The sequence below is a fragment of the Ptychodera flava genome, chromosome 2 (assembly GCF_041260155.1).
Source record: "Ptychodera flava strain L36383 chromosome 2, AS_Pfla_20210202, whole genome shotgun sequence".
Taxonomy (NCBI): domain Eukaryota; kingdom Metazoa; phylum Hemichordata; class Enteropneusta; family Ptychoderidae; genus Ptychodera; species Ptychodera flava.
In genome coordinates, this window is record NC_091929.1 from 35,202,984 (window position 1) to 35,228,803 (window position 25,820).

Here is a 25,820-nt window from a genome sequence, read left to right on the forward strand (position 1 = left end):
CAGCTAACCTAGTTGGAGATGCCACGAATTTGCGTATAGAGCAAGATTTCGGCATGCTTGCACAGCAACAGCACATTGCTCCAGCATCAAACCCATTAACTTTACAGTCTATGGTACGTGCCAAACAAGATCATCCAGCGCTATGGCTTCAGCACCATTCAAAGGAAGAACAGAAGAAGCTTTGTGCAGTGGCACGAAAGGGTGCTTCAAAATTACGAAGGGAATGGGGCACAAAAGAGTCACAGTTGAGAAGGCTGTATGAACAGGAAAGACCGCGTAGAGAAGAACGTAAGAGAAAGCAGGCTGAAGGAGCACAGAGGAAAGCAGAGAGGAAGAGACAAATAATGCAAAAACTGAAAGACGGAGAATTTGTTACTAGCACAAGGAAAGTAACCAAGATGACATCAGCTGCTGTCTCTAACCAGCTACAACTTTGGGCAAGCCTTGGAGACTTGGGCGTTGACGTGGATGCAGTTCACAAAATGCGTGGACGCAGCAAACTCAATTCAGCGGGAAAGAAAAGTCTACTGAAAGACTTGATCCAGACTAATCCAAATGTTCTTCATGAAATAGAGAACTCACTCCCATCGAGCTTGTATGCATCCAGTGAGAGACGTAGACAGTCTGATAGTGAGTCAAGTTCTTCATCAAATGAAGACTTGCCATTAAGTGTCATTGCCCAGCACGGTAACAATGGTGAAGCGTCCAGCGATTCATTTGATGAAAACCTACCTTTATCTGTGTATACAGTGCATACAGTACAAGGTAACCAGGACAATGAATCCAACCAGTCATCTGATGAGAACTTACCATTGAGTGTGTATGCACAGCACTATAATGACAATGAATCCAGTGGGTCATCTGAAGAGGACCTCCAAACAACTTGGTGACTGATTTGATTTGATGAGGTGACTGAATCTAAGCAGGGCAAAATCTCTTGCCCTCGATATTACTTGGCACTGCTTGTTATAGCTGGTGTGAAATAATGTATTAATGTTTCAAAAGTAAAATAGCTGTAACTTTGAATGAATTTCTTATTATTTTTGTTATGTATATCAACTGCAGTTTCTTGTTCTACTCCCTAAACCCTACGGAGACACCCTATATCCAACCTGTCAGTACAACGTATATATGTGCAAATTGCATTGTTCACTATTATAATATAGTTATTAGCCCGCATAAAAATGCTATGTTGACATGCTGAACAATGGGTGTTTCAGTATTGTTTCGGGAGTAGAACAAGAAACTGCAGTTAATATAAAAAACACAAAGTATAATGAAAAAAACATCCAAAGTTACAGCCACCATGGCTTGATTATGAAACTGATAAAACTCAGGCATATTTGATCTATCAATTTGCCATTTATATTAAAAATTAACGTCTATGGAAATTTAAAATATTAATTTTCTTCCACAATTTCTGTGTGTTCTAATTGTGGACTTTATATTATATATCTGCATACATGTACCTTCAGTAATTTTGGTACAAAACACACAATATATTGAAACCGTTGAAAACGGCATTGTTAAAAATTGACTTCACGTAGTACAAAAAAGTGATGGAAGAAAAACACTTTTGCCTCTTCTTATCAAATTTTAATGTTCTCTTCTTGAATCTCGGTCAGAATGGATTGCATTGGAATGTTTTACAATATTTGTACGCCTTTGTGCAGAGTAAGTCTCGTTTAAACTCTTTTTACAAGCTTGCAGAATCCGTTAACAATAAATTTCTGTCTGCATTGGCCATTGTTGATATCAGGGGTCAAAGGTCATCTGATTACAAAATAGCATTTTTCGAGTTTTCAACCAAAAAATATCATTCATATTCACTTGAAGTAAGTATTTTTTTATCAATCCTGTTATCATTATATACTCTATGATACCTTTTATTGTACACAGCTAAATTTACAGTAATATTTCATGACAAAGTTGGATAAAATGTTTACGAAAACTACAATTTTTCTTGCCAACATTGTAAAATTGTCAATTTTGCTATATTTTGACCCAAAACTCAAAGCTTTAATCACTTAATATTTGTGGAAATTGTCAATTTCATAGAGAACAAACAATTTGCAATATATCTTGTGAATATCAACTTTCTGTACAGTAATTTGAGGAATCTACAGTTGTCAAAACTTTGCTTTACCTTCAATTGAATCTGAAATTATATGTAGAAAATTGACATTTTTGAGTTTTTGGACCCAATTTAGTCATCCATTTTCACTTCAAGTGATTATAATCATTTACTATTTTTGTCTATGAACAGTATGCAACATTATATATTCAACAAAAGTAAATTTTGCAGTTTATTTTCCAGAGGAAGCATACCTGAAATATGGATCTTTTGGTAAAATAATGTAATTCTTAGAAGACAAAATTTGCATAAATTTGCATAATGAGGTACAATATGTGAAATAAAGGCAAGGTACAATCTTTTCAACCTAAAACATATCTTTCTTGAAAGTTTCACATTTCTAAGATGGATATTTATAAAAATGCTATTTTTCACCCATATTTGAGGTTTTCCATAGGTAAAAATAGCAAAAATCACAATTTTTACCCCATTATTTTGACAAATCTAACAGGTATTCATCGTTTATGAGTTTTTGTTCCTGCTCAAAAGTACCAAGACCTACACTTTAGCAAATTTCAGCGTTTTGCATGGATTTGTTCAAATTTTATAAGCATTTAAAAACTCCAACTTTTCTATATTTACTTAAATATATCCATATGGGCCTCCCTACCAAGGTATTGAGTTCTGCACTTTCGTTCTCAAATATTTATATTTCATTAATGTATTTAATTATGTTGTCAATATCATTAGGACTAACAGTAACGGCAATAGTTTATCATTTTTCCAGCATGTCTTCCCCCTAAGAGACGATGTAACAATAATGGTTTATGTCTCAACGAATGGTCTATTTGTAATGGTGACGTTGAATGTGACGACGGTTCGGATGAAGTAAACTGCAGTAAGCTTCTTTGCTTTCAAAAACAAAATCTAAACCTTTAGATACCTAAAATATTAAGGAAATGATATTTAGTTAATGTAAATACGCATGCGATAAGCGCGAATGTACGTAAGAACGTACGTACGTTCGTATGTATGTATGTATGTATGTATGTATGTATGTATGTATGTATGTATGTATGTATGTATGTATGTATGTATGTATGTATGTATGTATGTGTCTATGTGTCTACGTGTCTCCGTGTCTATGTGTGTATCTATGTATTTATGTATCTATGTATCAATGTATGCTTGCATGAACACATGCATGCATTCAATATGTGCAGTTTTAATTCCATCGTTGACTTCCTTGTTCACCACACAACTTGTTTATTTGATTAGCCTGTGACAAAGACGACTTGTTTTCCTGCAAGAATGGAAGGTGCATCAGAGATTATTCGAAGTGTGATAATTATGATGACTGTGGAGACGGCAGTGATGAAGAAGGGTGCGGTAAGTTCTGCTATCTTCAATTATCAAAGTCCTTCCAGAACTATTCAATGGTTTTAAAAGGACACACAAAAACTTTCTTTGATAATTGTAAAGAGCATAAGCAATAAAACTAATTAATGATCATTAAACCTTTTGGTACAGTGCCTAGGATTATCATATACTTTGAGTAGAAGGTCTTTCTAGTGAAAACTGGTTGATCAACTTGTCAGTATTAAAGGGGAAGTTCACCAAGGATTTTTTTTACATATGTGCTAGCTTTGTGGTCACTTACCCCGGAAAAGCTATTTTCACCATTTATAACTCCCGCGATGTTTTACAAAAACCAATAGAAATAGTACAGGAAGTTGCCTATGTAATTTGAATCATGGGAAAAAAGCTCAAAGCTTGGAACTTGCATAATGTGATATGGACGGGACCATCTTCCCATGGGTATGGCATTGTCCACTCACCCAAACTCAAACCAGGCTGTGTGTATTTACATAAATTTTGTTTATACTGAGTATCCGTGCATAAACGATGAATCACTTATAATAAACTGTCTACTGTCAGATTTTGTGTTGCTGTTTACTACTGCGTTACTATGAGTGGACAATGTAGGGGCCATACCCGTCCGAAGATGATCCCTTCCATATCAAATGATGCAAGCTCCAAGCTCGGAACTTTTTTTTCATGATTCAAATTACATGGGCAACTTCCTGTACTATTTTTATCGTGGTTTTTTTTTTGTAAAAAACGCGCGATTTATAAATGGTGAAAATAGTTATTCTGGGTAAATGACCACAAAGCTACCACATGTGTAAAAATCACCCTTGATAAACTTCCCCCTTAATACAAAATTTGTGAAAGAAATAATGGCATAATATTCTCTCTTGTGCAGTTTATCGCTATAATTGATTCTATCACAGTTCCAATTTTTTAAAAAAATGGAATTTCTGTGTATAATGTGTTTACAATATTAATCATGCCACTATATTTAGACTGATGGAGTATTTGTAATAAATATTAACGAGGCATTATTTAAATCCCTCTGTAAGTGTACAGTTTCTGAATAGAATTATCGTCGGTTGTGCATAGCGAAAAAACTTAAACAATAATGAAATAATTTAGATGACTATCAGAGAAAGGACAAAAACAAATGCAGAAAAGTCTTCTCCTTAGTAAAGTCGAATTTCAGATATGCCATATATTTTAACTCTACGTATTGTACGTATTTGGAATAATATAATTGAAAACGTATCTTTGATGTTTTGTTGTGCGCTTAATACTGTTAAGATGTTTACCCACGGGTTGTCAAGATATCCTTGTAGCCTTTACTGCTGTGTGTTCTGTCTTTGTCAGTGATTGTACTATTATTACTTCCAGAATGTCGGTCATATGAATTCAAATGCAATGACGGAAGATGCATCGGCAAGTGGGGTCTATGCGATGAGATAGACGACTGTGAAGACGGATCAGATGAAGATGCCAAACTGTGCGGTATGTTTGTATTGCAAACAGCAAATAATTGCCCTGACTAAATGCAAAATCATACAGTGACGCAAATGTTACCGTAGGATGCAATTTTTGTTGAACATCGCGATATTCTTTTCAATCTGCAGCGAATCATTTACGAGGCATAACATAACAAATGATCATTAAATTTCCTTTTATCGTCAGAATTAAATTTATTTGCATGAGTCAGATGTTTTAGCGAGGAAAGCAGAATGGCAAAACCCCAAACATTTTGATTTTTCAGCACCCTTCACGTGCGATAATGGAGACATTGTCCCGCCACTTTCCAAATGCAATGGCTACTTTCACTGTGCAGATCATTCCGATGAAAAAGACTGCGGTAAGTGTGACCAATATATCGATAATTATGTATTTTCTGTAGTTTTATATTATGCCGAATTCAATTCAACACCTCTGATCTCGAGAACACTCTTTTTTGTTAAATTTGGAAATGATATGAATAACAACAAAGTTGTTTTGCTAAGTTTGCATTATAAGCACAACTGAAAATTAGCGGGTCAATAACTTAGAACAATATATCAACGTATCTTAAGGCGCTTATACATATCTATACATTTGGAAAGGCGTCATACGATTTTTGGCCTTAGAGGCCTTGGAGGAGCTCTGTTGTTCCGCCAAAATATATGCCAAACTTAAGAATATTTCTGAGGTATTAAGGTAGTGTGCGCCTCGAAAGTGAAAGACTTCAATTTTTGCTCAAAGTTTCCTAAACGAAACTTTCAACCATTCTCTTACCAAATCAACAATACAAATCAGGGGTCACTGTGCAAAGTTTTGAACTAGCGAAACAAATTACTCAACATTTTGCGATATTTGAAATGTGGCCTCTACCCCTGTATTAACTCTATGGGGTTAAAAATAACATTTTGGATTAGTTAAGACGGTGAAAGTTCTTCTTTGTCCGAGAGCTTTAAAATGAGTCCCACAGGTAGCAGATCAGAAAAGAATTGTAGAAATTTGATAGTCCGAATATTTGTCTCCGAAGTGTGTTATACCTTAATATCCGATTAACGTCAACGTTCCTACTTTGCAATCATGCAGCAGATAATCCATGCTGTTGTTTATTGTATCTAGTTATTATCACGTTCACTAATTAAGGAAGCTAATTAAGGAAGCATGGTTTTCACGTTATTCTCTCCATTTCAATTTTCAAATCAAAATGGCCAAATCTAAATCAGGACATTCTCTGAATACAAATATCTATTCCCGGTCTCCTAATTGAATCTACCATCATCTCTTCATATTGGCAGAATGTTCTGCTGACCAATACATATGCCAGAACGGACTGTGTAAAGATCAATATGTGGTGTGCAACCTATACGATGATTGTGGCGATAATAGTGACGAAGCTGGCTGTGGTATGATCGATTTATTCATCTACTTTAATTGTCATTTAGTCAGGTGCATGTTATTGCTAACTGATTTCTCTATTTAAATTTAGTGCATCAAAATCCTTCTACCTTTTAGAATCATTTTTGCCACTTATTACATTTCATCGTTAGCAAACAAACCATACAAGTGTACTTTTATGAATATGCATAATAACTTTGAGCATTAAGACATTTTGGCAGCAATTCTTATCCAAAACAATATCATGAAAGCACTTTTGGTCAACACACTGTCCTAGCATTTCACAACACCTTTTTTTATTGATTTAAAGAACGGTTTGTTTGTGACGATGGACAAGAAATCTCACCGTATTCAGAATGCGATGGGTATTTTGACTGTGACGATCACTCAGACGAAACATCGTGCGGTAAGTCGAAGAAAACATTTCATCTTTTACAGTTTTAATTCCCCTTGTTGTATCTGGCTGTCTTACATATTCAGTACAGTAATAAAGTATTACGATCATAGAAGCTGACAAGCCACTTGTTCTGGAATGAAGTACTTTTTTCAAACGAGAGCTTCGTGGCCTTATTATTGGTCACAGGTCTTACGAGAACATTCAATATATTTCTGTATAGTGCGAAGCAATAATTATAGTTTAAAAAGCAATATGGGACTGCTGATTAAACCAATTTTATTGTCTTCTATTGTTATCAGAGTGCGAGGATTATAGATTTCTCTGTGACAATGGTCTGTGTCGATACAAATACAATCTATGTGACGGATACGACGATTGTGGTGATAATAGTGATGAAAAGAACTGTGGTGAGTAGCTGACTGTGTGTTGCCGCAGCGTCATGAGACCAATCATGATTGCCCAAAAAGTTGCAAGTTGCATTCCTATTATGTAGTCGTCGAACTACTTTGATTATTCTGTGGTACGCTGGCAACGTGGTAGCTCGGTATTTCGTAGTCAGCTTTCATAGGCGCCACGGGGTCGAATGAAAATTATTTGAGTTACTATGTTAACAACGGATAATAGTGATAATGATGATGATGATTGTGGTAGTGGTAGTGGTGAGGGGGAGGTAAAGGAGGAGGGGAAGGAGGGAGATGATGATGACAATGATGATGATGATGATGATGATGATGATGATGATGATAATGATGATGATGATGATGCAGCGTTAGTCTAATGAAGACTACCGTGGTTGCATTTATGGCTAATTTTGCAATAACATTAATATTTGGTTGTGTCATTAGTTTGATCATAAATTAAATGTATCAACACTACAAACAAAGTTCGAGATCACTTTCTTGAGAAACATAAACATTTTCATTCAAATAACATATAATAACAAATAACAGAAGTCATTGTTATGTATAATCTGTTTACATATGCAGTTTTAAATGGTATATTCTCCAAACGAAATAGCTTTCAAATTAGATACAGCAGTACATAATTATTATAATTTTCCATGTGTTAAAAAACACATTACTCTTCGACGATCAACGTCTTTAAAACCGAAAATTAAAGTATTATTTTTAAACCTTTTCCTTAGATACATATAAGTGTGACGACGGTGAGGTGATTACCCTTCCTAATAATAAAAAGGGTAAGGCAAGATGTGACGCCTCCGTTGACTGTAGTGACAGCAGTGATGAAATTGGGTGTGGTAAGTATAGAGTCAAGTGTAAAACGTCAATATGTTAGACATGGACACATTGGGGATTAAATGTGTATAATCGCAATCATACCAATCCATAATCCAATAACACTAGGTCAAAATTTGTAAGACAATAGTTGTAAACATAGACACAAAACAGCACAGAACAGACAGTAAATAGACGGTACAAACAAAGTCAAATTCATGAAAGAAAGATATATGGACCTCTGGCCAAAAGACCAAGAAGTGATGTCAGGTGTTTCGAAAATAGTAAGCGCATCCTGCCCCACATGTGGCACCCGCCATATATCAATCTGTAAGTCAGATAGGTAGTGGTCACTAACTAAGGCCCAATGTGTATTGTGTAAATGTGTATTATTGCTCATTTCCGTAAGTGTCGAAAGTCGCATGGAATTCAAGGCTTTAACATCATCCAACACTAATCATGTGACAACGAAAATAAAGATTACAACAACAAAATGTTGACCATCGTGCGTTGTGCCATAAAGTTAATGGCATCACGCTTGTTTCTTTTATGATCACGATGTGTACTTGAAGGACATGCTATATTTCTTGTACTTTTCTGCGGGGGCGCCATTTTATCATTGCAAAACCCGGCTATTATTAAGCTGTTAAAAAGTGTAGGCATGGTCAAAATCAGCGAGCTGTGATACTTATATACACGTCCTTCAATTAGTACATTTACACAACCCAACTTTGCTTTGAAAATAAAACCATAAAAATAATGCACAAAATTTGCAGTCATTGGGGCTTTAAGAGTAAAAAGACTTTCCGATGCATGCGCAATGGTGCAATTGGTAATGTCAACTTGATAGTAGGTTGGTTATATTTCAGACGCACACAATGACATTTATGAGCAACTGAACAACAACATTAATATTAAGAAAAAATAGGACAGGAACATGTGCCTTCAATGATCAGAATACGGTGTAATGCAGATTTGCAAAGACTATGACATACAAAACAAATCTGCTGCACAAGTCTTACACACGTTGAATTAATCGCTTCGACTTTGACCGCGAGGTCTTCCTTTTTTAAAAAAACTTATGAGAGAGTTTTGACTGTGAAATCCTCAAGCTCTTGTGTTTAAGAATGTGTCGCGTTTACTGTGGTTTACAAATAGTTCACCGTTTTGCCACTTTGACATTTATGACGAATTTTGTTCCTTGTCGCTAAAATGCTGATAGTAATCTATAAATATTTTCACTATATTTCTATTAAAATCATACTCGCTAAAACTGTTTATAAAGCTAGTTTCCTTTAGTCTGGAAAAGAAAACGCAAAGGTAATATCTTAATACTGAAGGATAAAGTGAGTAACTGTGAGCTTTTTACACAAACTTAACATTATTAATTTCGCAGTTTCCCATGAGACCATGCACATCGACATTTTCTCGGCACTTCGATGACTTCATATCAGACATAATAGGCAGGACTGTTACAGTATAAATTTACAGAATTAAAAATACGATGCCTCTGTGCATAATTCACATTAGCTAAAACATTTTATAAATGGAGGATCATCGCATCGAACATAAATCTTTTGATTAAAATCGTCGGACTAACGAAACACATTGGAGCTAAATATTTTATATATACTTTAAGAGAAGAAACAACCTTTATGACTAGATCAACAGATATACCCCTGGTGAAATATAAGAAACTAGAAAGTTTGTGTTGGCTAAGGAATTTCATTTTGATACAATGCGTATATAACAGCCTCCTGTCTTCCTCATGCCTACTTCAGATTGTCTGGCGTACTTTTTCAAGTGTCCGAACGGCATCTGTAAGCACAAGTATGCACGATGTGATGGGTATGACGACTGTGGAGACAATTGGGATGAGACTGACTGTCCTCAGACTGACGTGGTAATCCCGGAGGCGATTCCTTATGAGAGAGAAATAATGACTAAAAATGTCTAATTCATTTTGCGTTAACACATGGAAATATCACTTTGTCTTTTCTATTTTCAAATAACGTGGCAATCAAACGTACTGACGAAACACAGAGTGATTTCATACAATGAATGAAATAAAATGTAGCAAGTACAATACAAGGCGATAGTTTTTTTATTTGGTTTAAAAAAGTTTCAGTGTTATGTTTTTACTATAGAGAAATATTGTCTGTACACTATGTAAACTGATATTGTAACAGAGATAAATTCATACATTCTGATTATATTAACATCATTAAATACCACATTTGACAGATAAGTGCCAGCTATACCTTCACTATGTTTATTTTTGAGAATCTGAGTAATAAATATAATCTTTTGCTTCTGCATTGAACTCGGCTCCATTTGTGATCAGTATCGTAACTCTCACTACTCTTATGTAACATGTACATGTCCACACATATCCGTCAAATAAGAATTATATCATATCAGCGGGTCAGTATGGGAAATGCGTCTTTCTGATTTTTCGAGAGCCAAAGCCAGCCGTAGCGAAAACAAACGCTTTCTCGAGTGCTGAACGGGTCCCTCAACAAGCATGTAAGCTAAATGTGGAGTCAATATGCGACAATATGTCTCTTTCAGTGTGTATGGTATTCAAATCAAGGACGCAATAGAAAGCAAATAAAATTTGAACTTCTATAGACACTGCAGTGTTTGGGAAAAATAAAAATTCTAAAGTTAGAATAATACCGGTTTGAAAGGAATCTGTTGGTGTTTTCGAAATAAAATTTATACTCAATTACGGCACTTGCTGAATGAAGCCAAGTCATCTCCATCCACGCAGATAATATCGAATCATATCTCTGTCATCATCAAGGACAGGTAAAAAGCAGTATTTCAACGACAAATTAAAGGAAATAAAGTGACATAGTCAAAAATGCTGCACATACTGTGCTTGAATTTTTAATGTAAGATCGAAAACAGTGCGACGAATTTGTCCGCTGTTCAAAAATAATTTGAATTGTTGGCATTACAACATATTCTTGTGCAAGTGTAGTGTGCCAAGAAAAACTGAAAAGATGTAAAAATGGCATTGAGTGAGATGTTGCTAGACAGCAGCACTATAAATATTGAAAGTCTTATTCTCAAAATCGAAAACGCTGCGTCGAATCAAAAATAGGTCGAGAAAAACAGATATTTCAGGCTGTATCACTTGCAGGTATCGGCACTTCCTTGGACGCTTTTCTCTATCCCCGATATATGGGATGTTGCTAGGCCTATCTTACCCGAGGCGCCGACTTAAGTAGCACTTGGACTTCGGCTTCGTACGAACAATGAATCTCCACACATCAACATTAATTTTTATCCAATATAAACTGTACGAATTACTTTGTAGACGTGCTTTAATTCCGAAGAACTGCTAGGGAGTAATTTTTTAGGTTTCCTTCTGAAAATCATCGTAAATATTTAGACATGCGCTTAGGAATCACAAATATAATGTATATTTTTGAAACAGGGATTTAGCATGGAAAGGAATCTAAAATTGATTTTGACAGGAAGGAACGGTCGCGCCACTGGCGACTTCCCAATCATCGAACACATTCCACTATGAGTGTTCAGCGTGTACTCGCTCACAGGGAAAGGGTTAGTATCGCAAGGAGTGATTGTATGAGCATTTTGGGTATGTTGATTGTTTCATTGAAATTGGTTTTGGGTATGGTATGATCATGCTTGTTTGAAGTATTTGATAGACTTCTCCCAGAAGAAAGTGACTGAAAACGTATAATAAAATATCACGCGACCAAACTCCGTAATCCGCGAGGGATATGCCACCAGTTTTGAGTTTCGCCCTTTCAGAGAGGAACTATTCTTTCCTTTCATTGGTTATTTTATGAGGCTCGTAAATAGCTAAGTTGTGTGGCCGCCCAAAGCCACTAACACCTGCAAGTCGCATATCCGTACATGTAAATTACCTGTACCTCATTCGCAAGCTTAGTGCCAGGCTTGTTTGAAACACTGGCAGTGGGAGATTTTGGCTGCATTGTATGGAAATCAATGTTATATTATCCCAATTGAAACTTGTTAACAGACTTACGGCAAGGAAATGGTTCGTCAGCGACTGATTATTGTTGATATTAGATATTGTAGATTGCTATTGACTGGCACTTGTCATTAATGAATTCAACGACCAGATATGGAATCATTCGACGGAAATGATAGGAAACAAGGAAAATATAGTTAACAACTCTGTTTAGATAATTGAAATCCTGCAAAATGACAAAGCTGGATTAAGCGGCTGCTGTGTTGTTGGCATCAACTACGAACTATATCTTCATCGTTTTGTTCGGAGCTTCGGCCATTTTGCTTTTCTCGGTACGGTAGGTGAGTCACGAAACGCAGCAGAGTGGTTAATCTTTATATTTGGATATACAATCTTTAAGGTTGCATATTGATGGTCAGCTACTCTGCTGCACCAAATATGGATGTTAAGCAGCCAAGATGACTAAATTGTCTGTAATTTCATTTCTTAGGTCAAGTACAGATTTTTTTCTGTCCCTTTAATGATGCTATGCTTATTCTTTTCTATGCCTTCCCTTGACTAATAATGGCGTGTGGATATATCATCACACCTCTTAAAGTGTATCCGCTGATTTCAAATTTCTTTTAAACGATTTTAGAGTCACGAAGGGAAAGTTATTCATCTAATAGATCATCACAATTTATGACCATTGGCGTCATTCTTACTTGGCTAACGGAATTGAAAACATGAAAGTTTTGACTGAGATTTTGCTCACGCATAACGTTTGTAGGCCCATCTGCTGCACTCTTGTTTAGTGTTACTATTCCTAAGATGCACGGGTATTTGCGTTATAATGCGAATAAGAATAACATAATGCTCATACTGATTACAAGAACAAAGATATCTTTTTGTTGTTATTTGCTGTGGTAGTGGAGACAGATTTGGAAAAACTTGCCGTTCAAACCATTTTGAGAATACCGTTACTAATACTATATACACTTGTGGTATATCTAGTTTTACAAAACATTCTTTATGGTTACGGCAGCCATGCGTTATTTAATTGAAAATGGATTATTTTAATAATTAGTATCTATTTAAGGACATCTATAAAAGCCACATCGTTCAGAAGGACTCGTAGTTCACAAACATTCATATAAATCGCACTCTATATTTAATGACAGCTGCGTACTTCAGCAGCTTATATTCCATCATTGTAGCTTGGCCTATTTGAACAACGAAAGGGCAAGGAAATTCATTCATGAGCAAATTACAGTAGTCCACTAGGAGTGCACATAAAACCATAATGATCCCCATTCTCGGAAATTAGAAGTAATTCCGTTGCTGTCATCTCAATCTACTTTCGGTTAAACTCCTGCCGATTTCCTATGCCATTACAACGATACTGAGCTATAGCGCGGTCAGCATCATATAAGAACTATGAAATCTTTCTTGGTATCTCAAGTCTTACGTTTGTCTGCAGTAGTGTCATAGGTGAGTTATCATATGTGTGATTGGAATGGTTTCTTGGGTTTATTTTCAAGGTGAATATCACTGTTTCTGAAGTAAATATCAAGTGCATGATCCATAAGTGTGACATATGTGTCAAAGAGCTGAAGAAAAACATGATTGTAAATGTATTTCATACCGAAAACAGACGTCAAAAACACCGGCGATTTCGCTCGATCTAATGATACCAATGGCAATAAAAGGAAACACGTAAGCTCACTGCAATTGAGAATCTACCTCAAAGTATCAAGTCAGAAATGTTTTCAATGAGGAGACTTTTGAGAGGCGATTAACAGCACCAAGGGAATGTTGTTTGTTGGTATCAACATAACTAGACATACAACGATATTTGGAAACGTCACTTATAATCAACCTTCTGCCTTGTGTGAAAAGTACCCTGTTCAACCTTTCTGCAATATAACAGGGAATTTTACGGAGATAGCAAAAGAAGATCGACACTGTAAAATTGTAGCTGATATGATTGACTCTGTTATTGCATTGTACAACATGTCCGATAGTCCATTTTGGGCGTTCGATATGAATGCGAGAAAGATGGGCGTTTCAAACCAATGCAGTGCAATAAAAACGGCATTTGTGTGTGCGTTGATACACATGGAAACCTTATCGCAAGAACAGTTACTCCTCCAAACAGAGAAAGGCCTGTTTGTGAAGATAAGATACTTTGTCTAGTGACCTCTCTCTCTCTCTCTCTCTCTCTCTCTCTCTCTCTCTCTCTCTCTCTCTCTCTGATGTTCAACATAACAGAGCATAGCAACTTTGCGTACGAATCATATGACCTGTGAAGTTTTTTTTTGAAAACCCGAATAATTTGATTTTTCAAATTTTCATTGTAGTTTGCCACTGTGCTGCTTCGTCGCTTTTGTTTGTCTGTGGTGATAGTGTTTTGTGTAACTGATTATATTTTTATGCTGGTGTCTGTCAAATGATATCACGACTATTCTGTTTATCAACTAGGTCTTAAACCAGGCAATTGCCCACTGAGTAAAACAACTAATTCCTGTGACAGGGTATGCAGCAGTGATGCTGAATGCCCATCGACTTTGAAGTGCTGTGAAACTGACTGTGGAAATAAGACGTGTGTTGAACCGAAACAAGGCAAGCGAGTGAACTGACCCTTATTAAAGAATATACTGAAATGATACTTTTTATGATTAAACCAAATTCTAATTCTAGACTATATCGAACTTATGAGGTTCAGTTTGGGGAGATTGCTTTGCATAAGGTGATATTTAATGCCAGTTTAAAGCAGTAAATTCATTGTTCTTTTGGGTATGTTATCCTGATGGATACTGTATGATGTCCTCACCATATCTTAACTATGTCTTCCACGAAATATTTGCCAGAATAGTTTCATTTCATAAGATAGATTTCTGCGACGAAAGTCAAGGAGTCAAAAAAAGCGAGAAGCACTTAAGGTGTAGCTACAAACGAGTCGTACGGAAATCAGTTTTCTATTATCTCAATTAATATATATCAGACATACATCAAGGAAATTTGTGAACAGATAAAATTACTGTCGATCTTTGATATTAGAATTAGAGAACAATGACTGAACAGGGTAATATAAGTGGTGACGGAAATGATGTGGCGAACAAGAAAGCTTCTCTAGTAGTTTAAATTCAGGGAATCCTCGACGCCGGCACAATCGAATCCAGCTGTGTATCAAAGATGAACTATCTCGTTCTCGTCGGTTTGTTCGGAGCCCTTGGTCCGTTGGCACTCGCCAACGCCATAGGTGAGTGATGCAATACTTTTAACTTATGCATTGCCATGCACTCGAAACGCTGGGCTTATCGTCATCACTCCGATCCGTGAAAGCATGTAACCCGGCAGTAAGTTACCTTGCTACATTGAAAATGTCTGTACTAAGGCCAAAGCAACAGATTAACAAGTATTTGTCACCATGCACAATCAGATACAGGGACATGCCTTTTATCTCGACAAAAGACGGCTATTCAGTTTAATATCGTGATCGGTTTTTTTTTCTGGTCCATGCTATTGGCACAAATAATATGAATACGATTTTCACTTTTTTCCTTTGTCTTTTCTAGACCTTGTGTCAACCATCCCCTTACGGAACGTTCGTTTATTGATTTAAGTATCGTTCACAGAGGCTTCGCATATTTTATTGAAGAAAAAATAAAATTTTAAAAGATAACTTTGTGTATTGTTAGTTTTTGAGTTACATTTATGCCAATGTCAAGCAACAGAGCATACTGCCGTGACTTGACCGTATCATTGACCCTTACTGGACTCTTTGATATCACAGGTAACGTTGTGGTGAGCGATGAAGAACTTCGGTACTGTAATGAGTTCAAGGCAATGCTTGAAACTACCATGGCAAAGTTCAACCTCACTGAAAGCCCCTTTTTGGGCACGCTATACCAATGCGAGAAAGATGGTAGTTTTGCACCTACGCAGTGCAACAGGAACGGCATTTGCGGGTGCGTCAATGCCTACGGCAACCTCATTGCAAGGACGATCTTTGTTCCAAATAGAGCCCAAATTAGCTGTAAAGGTAAATTTAAGTAATTATATTCATCATCGCTGCTTTTTTAATGACCCTTTGTGTCTTCCCTGCAGTATCTACTTTCGGCAGCTTTCTTTCGCTGTCTCACCGTCTCTCTGTTATTTTTTTTTTCATCGTGAAAACTTCAAGTTGTGAAATACAGGAACACAAAAGAACGTATGCTGATGTGTGGTTTCTTGTTAACTTTGCTAATGACAATCTTCAACTTCCATATTAGTTGTCACAAGTTACTTTATGTCACTGGTGTCTATAATTTTAATCAATCAATGACCATACTACGTATGATGAAATGGACTATAAGAAGTTTAATATTTCCTACCATATGGTTAAGGGCTAAAGGCTGGTCACTGCCCGTTGAGTAAAGTTGCCGATTCTTGTGACATGGTGTGTAGCAGCGACGCTGAATGCCCATCGAATTTGAAGTGTTGTGAAACAGATTGTGGAATGACATGTGTGGAACCAAGACAAGGTAAGTGTGTCATCCGACCTTCATTAAATTTAATTTGGTGCATGCGCGCATGAAGACCACAGTTGTAGGCATCTTAGCACGATTTAAATATGGTCCAACAGCTAAAGGCGGCCACTAGTAAAAAATAACACAGACAATTAAACCAACTCTGCAAATATACCTACAGAGATACGGAAATAATTTGCTTTTAACACGTCTCACAATGAAGAATAATTTGTACTGTAACCTACAGGATATTGCTCTGTAAGTTAGACATACGTTCATCATTATGATAATCGTTTTGATGATTTGAAAATTAGCGTAATTGTTTAAAAGCGTTTAGATGATTGACGTGTCAACTAATATGAATTTATTTTCAGACGAATTTTAAAAGTAGCGTATCGAATCCTGGGTAAGATAAAATACGTCCCTCTAGTGACGATATTTATTGAGGTAGAATTCAGATAGTCATTGATATAAACAATGGTTTACAATACACAATTTCGGTTGAAAATACTATTGACGAATAGGTAATTGTACGGGTTCGAGTGAGTTTACAATTCTAAACCTCACGGCTTGCCAGCTAAGGCCGTAAGGTTTAGAATTGTAAACACACGAGAACCTTATACCACGAAAAAAGAGGAAATTTGAAAAATATCATGACATAGTTGTGCGGTGCTATCAGAATGATCGATTAGCATTGCGCCTTAAAACACCTAGTGTCATTAGGGATTAAAATTCTGACACAATAGCATAGTATGATACAGCTTTCTCATTGGCTAACAAACTGACTGCACTGATCCAGGTGCACATCAATTTGCCACGTGGTATGATGCATTTGCATGTCACTGTGCATTGGCCACGCCACCAGTATGGACGCATACTTGTATATCTCCGACACAATGTAATCAAACGAAGTGGAACGGTTTTGCTCGCAGTTTGACAACGCGATACCAATGGATGACGGGGAGGATTTAACCTAACGACAAACAAGAAAGTGAAAGATTTCCTGCTCCCGTGAACAGTGCACAATTGACTGAAATTCAAGGATCTCGCGTACTTCAAAATACACGCAAGTCTACCGGATCAGGCGTGTCAGTGTCGGATGCATGGGGACGTACCCGAAGCGAGAAACTTAAACAACTGAAGTTAAAAGTAGCGAAATATTCATTTGTGGATGTGTGGAATATCTGGATATCATACCGGCCATCCGGGCAGGTTAGTTTCAATTATTTTCTCACATTTTCCCGGCGTGACCGTTATCGTTCTTGTTGCTTACATCGTGTTTTTGAAAGGCCAGTTTAATATGACATGATAATATTTGAAACGTTCGATGTAGTGGGTCTACCCCGCCTGCTGAGTGTTGTCATTTGAACAGAGTTTTAAATGTGGGATTCCATTACTTTCCGCTCAAATGTCATTCCTTTTCGACGGCAATATTTTTCAATTATTGATTATTGTACTTGGGCCTCAGCCCAAGTACATTTGTTTTCATTCCGTGGGAAAAAACTCTGTAAGGTATAACCATTTCTGGCTGAGACCAGGGAGGGCAAAATGTCTTGGCTTCATCTTTCTTGGCATAATAAATGGCGTAATGATGTTAACTGAATGGAAGTGCTGCTCTCAGCCAGTCTTGAATAAGTGAGATGTGAATATTAATGCTTCTCTATCTGAGTTTTTGCCACAAAATCTTCTGAATATAATCAAAATGTGCATCGAAATGCAACAATTAATGCACCCTCCGTTTCCTAGGCGATGGCACGACCCTTGCTACACCCACTGGACGAGCCAAAGTGGGAGGGGTAATTTCAGTTTGGTCGAACAGGAGGGCTCGAGACCAGAATTTAACATTTAAACTTGAAACATGTTTAATCGCTGACAAGATGTGGACTAGTCGTAATCAAAGTGAAAGAGTGAAAAGGAAAGGTTTTATATCCCGGACACAATGAAAAACATTACGACTGGAAAACTGTACCCCCAGTTAAGAATAGTAATGCCCACAGCGATGGAGAACACTTATCCTTGAGCTGAGAAAACCAGACCATCATTTCGAAATAGAGCTGCAGATTCGAGAAGCTCGTTCAAAATAGCTAGGTACACCCCATAGAGGGGTGGTTTCGAGTTTTGAGGGCAAATTTCGCCTCCTTCATATAGAAATCGTACGTTTGTTTTTCAGGAGAACACACCATTTGACACAAAATTTGCATGTAAAGGGGTCGCCAGTGAGCACGTGGTCAAATCTGGCATAAGAAACAATATGAAATGTTGGGTAAAGCCAGTCCAAAATAAACTGATTTGAACTTTTGTGTTTTGTAATTATACCACTGCAGTAACATTACCTTTTTTTGACAACATCACACAATGTAATACGTTTTGAAACTGAATATTCCGACGTATTCTGTGTCTCCTTTGCTAAAAAATACGGTATGCCGATTACCATGTAAGGAGATGATCACGTCAAGACAGATTTGCAGTGCGTTTGGTCCTGGATGGTGCACGAAGTTTTGTCAAGGTGGCTTGTGTATTTATTTCCTAAATGGGAGAGATTAGGGTCGATCTAAACGAAGGCCGAAGAATGTTATGATACTCTAAGCGAGCTGAACTCTAACGCGAATGGTTGGATAATTTGGAGGATGTCTAGAATGATCTCGTCTCATTAAGATTATTTGGCGGTCAGTATTGAATTTCAACTGCGTCACAAGTTTGCGAAATGAGTATTCCGTCGACGGTCAACGAACGATATTTTAGAAATCTGGAGACATGGCACATCGCATTTTTATTTTAGTATTTTATATTTTACAAAAGAATAAGAAGCAATGATTTTGTCGAAAATTCTGAAAAAAATATATGAAAATTTGATCGCGAACACATTTTCACGTTGGGGTCAACTAGCCCTGCGACGATGCTGTGTGTTCCGCTACAGCTATTATCGCCCCGCTCACCACAGCCCTGCAAAGACCCGTACGTAGGGTCGGTGACTTCAAATCCATTTTGGGACTTGACGTAAACGCCAGATTACTGCCGAAATTCAGCGTTCTTGGGCCCAAGTCGTATCCCAGCCTACCTCAGCTACTCGATCGCTTCCAAAAACGACAGTCTTTATTCACTTCTCGTAAATAACCGTCGATGTCGGCAACTCTCTCGCTAGCCCTGCGTACGATGCTGTGTGTTAGCTGTAGCACATAGCATCGTACGCAGGGCTAGGGTCAACATGGGGTAGCAGCCATGTTGCCTCAAAACTTATTTCTGTCTGCACTCAAAACTCAAAAATGTCGGATATGAACCTGAAAAATCGATGCAATTTGTCAAACTTCGGCGAAATTTCAGCCTATAGACAAAATTTCATCCAGGTAAGGTAAATTTACTGAAATTTGATCGACAAATAATCCTGAGCTTGAACGTGACAGCTCGCCTTCTCCGGGAAGTCAAGCATCCAGCTAGCTGCACATACACAGTTGCCCATATGGCCAGGTTTATGAGATTGTTTTCAAGCGACGGCGGCAGACCGTACGGGGCTCTGGATATGAACCTACCGCCAGTGTAGCTGTAATAACTGTTGCGTTGTTTTTAGTGCCCACGGACGAAGTCCTGGAGTTATAGGTTTGGTCATGTCAGTCCGTCGGCCGTCCGTCCGTCCGTTCACGCAGATATCTCAGACATGCCCTGGTCAATGTCTTTCAAACTTTGCACAAGAATAGTACCCAGCCCCATACAGATGCACGTCGATTTGTTTCACAATGCGATCGAATTTGGCCGTGTTAGAGGACTTTTTAGTTTACACCTCCATAGACTCCCAATGTCCCATGTATAAGGCCAAGAAAAATAAAAAATTAGTTTCTCATCGTATTCATATTGCCTAAAGGATGCAGTGACACAGTTTTTTGTCCCCACGGATAAAGTCCAGGGGGCTTACAGATTGGGTCATATCCGTCCGTGAGTCCATCAGTGAGTCCATCGGTTCACGCAGATATCTCAGACATTTTGACAAAATATCATGTGACCTTGGTGACCTTTGACCTCAAATATACATTATTGTCCATAACTCAGTAACCACAATTGCTAAACCTTTCATATTTGGTATGATGGGACACCTTATGACGCCACATATTGTACCCCATTAATTACGCACATATCTTATTTTGAGCGAGACAATGGAGCTGGAGGTCTGATTTTTGGTATATAGGGATAACTTAGCAATATAATTTGTTTGACAAAACGTTACGTGACCTCAATGACCTTTGACCTCAAATATAATATTTGTCCACAACTCAGTACATCTACCATCGAGAACAAAATAAATTTGCTGTAATTTGAATATTTAAGGAGTTTAAGCAATTTCCACTATAAATAACCCCTGCCTCACACTCCACAAAAGTTGCTAGACATATTTTGCCGTTGTCATGCCATTGCTTCGTTTAATAACCAGTTAATCAAATGCCTAATTGACAGGAGGAAATTCAAGACCATATTTGAATAGTAGTATATACTGTCCTCAAAATTACTCTATCACGGCCCAAGTACTCATTGCCTTCAGCAATACTGCCTTGTTTTCATTAAATTCAGGTTGCTGCAGCAACTCCTTTGTATGAATAAGGGCTTCGATGAACAACTATTTAAAGAATGCACTGACCATCGTCCTGACGAACATGTACAAGCGTATCAGCAATTTCAAGCAGAAAACCGTGTCTGGCGCTTTACAGCCCCCACAATCTGTGACAAAAGTTGATGTGAAAGTCGAAGAGTACCATTCTCCGTGATGCTCGTCAGATACCACTACGTTTAATAACCTGGTACACAAGTTCATCAGGCCATATTTTCATTCAAAATCAACACGGTGATAAGTTGTCATGGAAATGTAATTTCGCAAGTTCATTAAAAGTTGCCACGTGTACAATCTGCCAGATGTTTGATTTTCGTTCGTATGTAGATAAATAAACCTTTACGCGTGCATTGATATGGAAAGTAGGAAACCTTACGTTTGTATATTGATATGATAATTAAGTCTATACATAAAACTGTAAAGTTTATTGATTTCCACATCAATGACCCGTAATGGTTTACTTATTTGCATAAGAAAAAAGGTGTTGCGATAATAAACGTATGGTGAGAACAATGTGTCACATGAACATTAGTGGTATAATAAAAAAAAAGGGGAGCAGAATGAAGAGAACAAAACGAAAGAAATTCAATTTTTATGAAACCTTGAGATTAATATTCTTTAGGGCTCAGCCCTTAGTGACACACCAGAAGTTATGATTAGAAATTGTATTTCCGCCTGAAGATGCAAAGTCGACGCTTAAATGCACTGGTCAATTAAAATATTGATTCATGATGAATAATAAGTATATATTATATATATATATATATATAATATATATATATATATATATATATATATATATATATATATATATATATTTATATATATATTATATATATATATATATATATATTATATATATATATATATATATATATATGTATATATATATATGACCACTACGAATTGCGTGAACAGTGAATTCAAATACCCTGTTTACCGACTGATGAAAACAGTTCACAAACGCTTTCTCAGACGGCCAGGTACAGATTTTCTGTTTAATCAGTGAAAAAGTTGGACAGGAATTGGCACGAGAAAAATCCACTGTGTTAATTAAAGGACGTACTGTACCGTCGTTATCATTTCAATTTTCTTTACAGGCTATCAAAAACCACTGAGGTGTCCATAAATTTAGTCGGGGACATTTCGGGAAACTGGAATCGTATATTAACCCCAGCATATGTAGTCAGCCGCTGGCGCGACTATAAGTACAGAAATAACGGGCTACGCGCTGACCATTAACGTTTATTTATTGGCAAGGGCGAGAGGAAAGCCAAAAATTAAGGGCGAAGCTTGCCGAGGCCGTTTAATTTTAGCCGTCCTCGAGCCCATGCCCATAAGTAAACGTTAATGGTCAGGGCGGAGTATGTTTTTTCCTTATACTATCAACTAACCCAAGAAAACCGTAAAAATTTACGAAAATTTCCCAAGCGAGCAACAACAGGGCCCCAGAACTAAGCAATAGACAAAACACTGTCACACGCGCTGTAAAAATGTTGCAAATCGCGAGATGTTTTCAGAAAAAGTGAAGTAAATGTGCAGACCTTTCATGATAGTGATCTGTCTTTGAAAAATGCGCTTTATGGAAAACTGTTCATTGATGCTTAATGTTCTGAACATTTTAACACTATTTTGTCTATATAAGAGCTGAAACAATTTTAATGTCTTTCGTCTATTGTTGATCCTAAAATTACCGTAGGAGTTATTTTTCTTCCTCTTGGCTCTGTTTTAGAGAGTATGGTTACCTACTACATAATGTGCATTTCATCATCATGACATTACTGCCAGCTGCAAGACCCTACTCTGCCATTCTGACTTCATTAGTTATGTCATACTTAGCATACATATTCTCAGTAAAGAATCCGAAAAACAAGCTAAACACTTTATATCATTATTTGATTATTTGATAGAATGTTATGCCGACGAGTATGCTTGCAATGATGGACTGACGTGTGTCCCAAGCTTCCATATCTGCGACGGCGTGCCGGACTGCCCGAACGGAGACGAAGAATTAGTGTGCGGTACGTCATAAATAGGAGGACGAATAAAATGTTGTTTCGTGCCTAAGCTAACAGGTTCCCGAAATTCCTTGTTTTAAATGAAGAAGTACATGGTAATATTTTTTATTTAACTGAAAGAAAAACATTTAAAATCCTGCATTGATAGTTTCATAAAGTAATCGATGCAAGGGCTTTCTGAATAGTCTAGCTAATGATGCATACCAATCATAACAACAAACGTTTTGGAGAAAAAACAAATAAAAGTTTAATGGGATTATATTTGTTACCTATATATTCTTATACTCTTCTTTAGATGCGGAGGGAATATTATGAATGTTGTGTTCACCTAAACTACTATCTTTTCAATGACAAAAACGACCCATCACCCTAAAGACATGCATATGATAAATCCTATCAAGTTGAAATTTTGATAAGCTTTATGCCCTCGTCACTAATAAGACCTACGCATTTAGTCACTTGAACTTGTCAATAATTGTGTCTCGATTAGCTGCCGAAGCAATTAACGTTAGGTATCAGCGAGCAGGGGACCGTACCTCTCGCGTACTGGCACTGAAATTAAACGTTTTTAAGACATTGTAGAACATATTTATGAAGAAAATGCAACGACAGAATTGAAACAGTCCTTCACATTATAGGGAGTGACGTGCATCTCAGATATCTCAAGCTGTCAATAGCAACGCACGCAAATACGTTCATCGGAAAGCTTAGATTCTGTCCGCGGTGCTAGTCGTTGATCATAACCACGTTTTTCGGGACTTAAAGTTCCATTAGCTGTATCTTCCGGCGATTTTTCGGTTAGTTTTGATTGAAATGATCACTGGCTCATGTTGAATAGCCTTTCAAATAACAGAGAATCGCATATTATTCGGAAACATTACGTGCCCTACAACTAAATAACATAAGATTTTACAATGAAAATTTCGATTTTTGTCCGGACAGAAATACAAACTCTGTTGACACGCTGATTGCAACGAAGGCATTCTTCTTCACCTGCGCGAGCCATTTACAGCAGTTTCAAAATAAATATTCATTACTTATGCCCGGTACTTACGTCGTAGTCCATTGTCCGAGCACGTTGCATAGCCAGATGTCGGGCAATCCACGACGCGATGTTGTTTTGATCCTGCAATAAACGTGAACTTGTACATCTCGCGTGATCGCGGCGTCACCATATCTGCGTTCTCCCCAGCACGCTGAGCATGCCAGACGTCAACAAACGAGCTCGGAAGGGCAACACGTTTGAACAAAAATTAGCAGTTTTATGTGGCTATAACATCACTAATCATGTTTGTTTCTTCGTAAAACAACATTTTGCAACAAATATGAGCCTCCAACATGGAATTTTCCGAGGTAAAAAATGGTCAAAAGTTAAGAATAATGGCCCATGAAGAAATGATCTTACATTTTCATGCATCCTGCAATCTTCAGACAGAAGTAAAAGCATTCTTAGCGCAACACCCCCATATATATGATCGGGACGTACCATTCTCTTTTGTAGGTGATGTTAAAATTTGATAAAGAATATGTATATTGAACTATACAAAAAATTGAATGGATGAATGAATGGATGATTAAATAAACATTTAACCATCTTTTACAGCTGGTGAACGTTTCGATTGCCCATATGGTAAGAAGATCCCGACAAAGTCCCAATGTAATGAATACCCAGAGTGTGTAGATGGCAGTGATGAGATAGGATGTGACGAAATGTGGTGTAAGTTTAAAATGTATATTTATGGCACTTTCGATCTTTTGGGGAAAATTTGACTGGACATTCCTTTCACAACAAGTTTTCACTATGTTTACCCTTTCTTCAAATCACATGGCGCATGCCGCAAATTATAAACCTCTGATGAGATTTTAGATTTCAACAGGTGCATTAAGAATTGGAACATTAGATTCAAAGAGCTAGGTAATCCATGAAGTTTGTGAACTTGATTTTAGAAGACGCGAAAGGTACTTAGTGATTTTAACTGGTCTGTCATCAAATGTACAGTGACGCATTTGCAAGGACGCCATACTTCCGTAAATTAATCTTTTCAATTTCCTCTAAAGTGGACTGTGAAGATTACAGTGGTTCTAGAAAAATACCACCAAGTTGGATCTGTGATGGTGGCCCTGATTGCATTGATGGAAGTGATGAAAAAGACTGCCGTGAGTTGACTTCACTGAATTTCAGTAACGCTTTTGTGTTCGCTCTTAGGAAGAACATCATTACATTGTAATATTAAACGAGAGAGAGAGAGAGAGAGAGAGAGAGAGAGAGAGAGAGAGAGAGAGAGAGCATAGCTTATACTGATTTTATTAGAACGTAATAGGATACAAGAAGAAATGCTGAATTGAATAATGTGGTTTTTTACAAAGAGACTGTTTTGTGAATGGGATAAAATTGACATTTTTTCAGCTTGCTACGAAGAGACGGGGCAGTATTTGTGTCCAGACGGCAGATGCATCGAAGAATACTCAATCTGTGACGGATATGTTGATTGTGAAGATGGGAGCGATGAGTCATGTAGTAGGTTTCGTTTCCTTTTTAAGCTTTTATTTTAAAGAGAGTGGCCGTCGGTATTGGCCAAGGAGAACCGATACATGTTGTATTATTACAATTGTTGTGAATCGGCTGCTATAGAAATCATACTACGATCTATTTACGCTCGACAAAATTCTGCGTGAAAAATTTACGTAGACCTTTGTAGTGACCACTTACATGTATATTCCCTCATTCGGGCCGTATATAATGACAGTTATTATTGAAAATGTTTTATCATATCCTGAGACCATTAACGAA

General features: G+C 37.2%; 2 protein-coding genes and 1 long non-coding RNA gene across 4 annotated transcripts in view; all 3 read left to right on the top strand.

Moving 5' to 3' along the window:
• LOC139119703 (low-density lipoprotein receptor-related protein 1B-like) overlaps positions 1–25,820 on the top strand; it is a 56,829-nt gene that overhangs the window by 12,955 nt on the left and 18,054 nt on the right. Inside the window, exons 10-18 of one of the 2 annotated variants that reach the window (XM_070683566.1) lie at positions 2,862–2,972; positions 3,353–3,463; positions 4,826–4,939; positions 5,199–5,294; positions 6,226–6,333; positions 6,636–6,731; positions 7,022–7,129; positions 7,867–7,980; positions 9,739–10,280. In XM_070683566.1, the coding sequence (XP_070539667.1) occupies positions 2,862–2,972; positions 3,353–3,463; positions 4,826–4,939; positions 5,199–5,294; positions 6,226–6,333; positions 6,636–6,731; positions 7,022–7,129; positions 7,867–7,980; positions 9,739–9,914 (1,034 nt within the window). In that variant the 3' untranslated portion in view covers positions 9,915–10,280. Of the gene's footprint in view, positions 1–2,861; positions 2,973–3,352; positions 3,464–4,825; positions 4,940–5,198; positions 5,295–6,225; positions 6,334–6,635; positions 6,732–7,021; positions 7,130–7,866; positions 7,981–9,738; positions 10,281–25,820 lie in introns of those variants that run through there. The other variant, XM_070683574.1, reaches the window with a different exon arrangement.
• LOC139123573 (whey acidic protein-like) lies at positions 15,063–23,043 on the top strand. Its single transcript, XM_070689742.1, has 4 exons — positions 15,063–15,168; positions 15,703–15,951; positions 16,295–16,432; positions 22,922–23,043. Exons 1-4 carry the CDS (start codon positions 15,102–15,104, stop codon positions 23,041–23,043), a joined length of 576 nt encoding a protein of 191 aa, XP_070545843.1. The 5' UTR covers positions 15,063–15,101.
• Positions 24,642–25,541, top strand: LOC139148174 (uncharacterized). Its single transcript, XR_011555894.1, has 3 exons — positions 24,642–24,746; positions 25,088–25,186; positions 25,437–25,541. It is a non-coding gene; the product is annotated as an uncharacterized lncRNA (long non-coding RNA).

What these genes read in the sequence shown, in the direction of transcription:
- LOC139123573 (XM_070689742.1), top strand. Translation starts at nt 15,102, where the DNA reads ATGAACTATCTCGTTCTCGTCGGTTTGTTCGGAGCCCTTGGTCCGTTG. An exon ending in GGCACTCGCCAACGCCATAG is followed by an intron (nt 15,169 to 15,702) that starts GTGAGTGATGCA and finishes TTGATATCACAG; the next exon opens with GTAACGTTGTGGTGAGCGAT. An exon ending in AGCCCAAATTAGCTGTAAAG is followed by an intron (nt 15,952 to 16,294) that starts GTAAATTTAAGT and finishes CATATGGTTAAG; the next exon opens with GGCTAAAGGCTGGTCACTGC.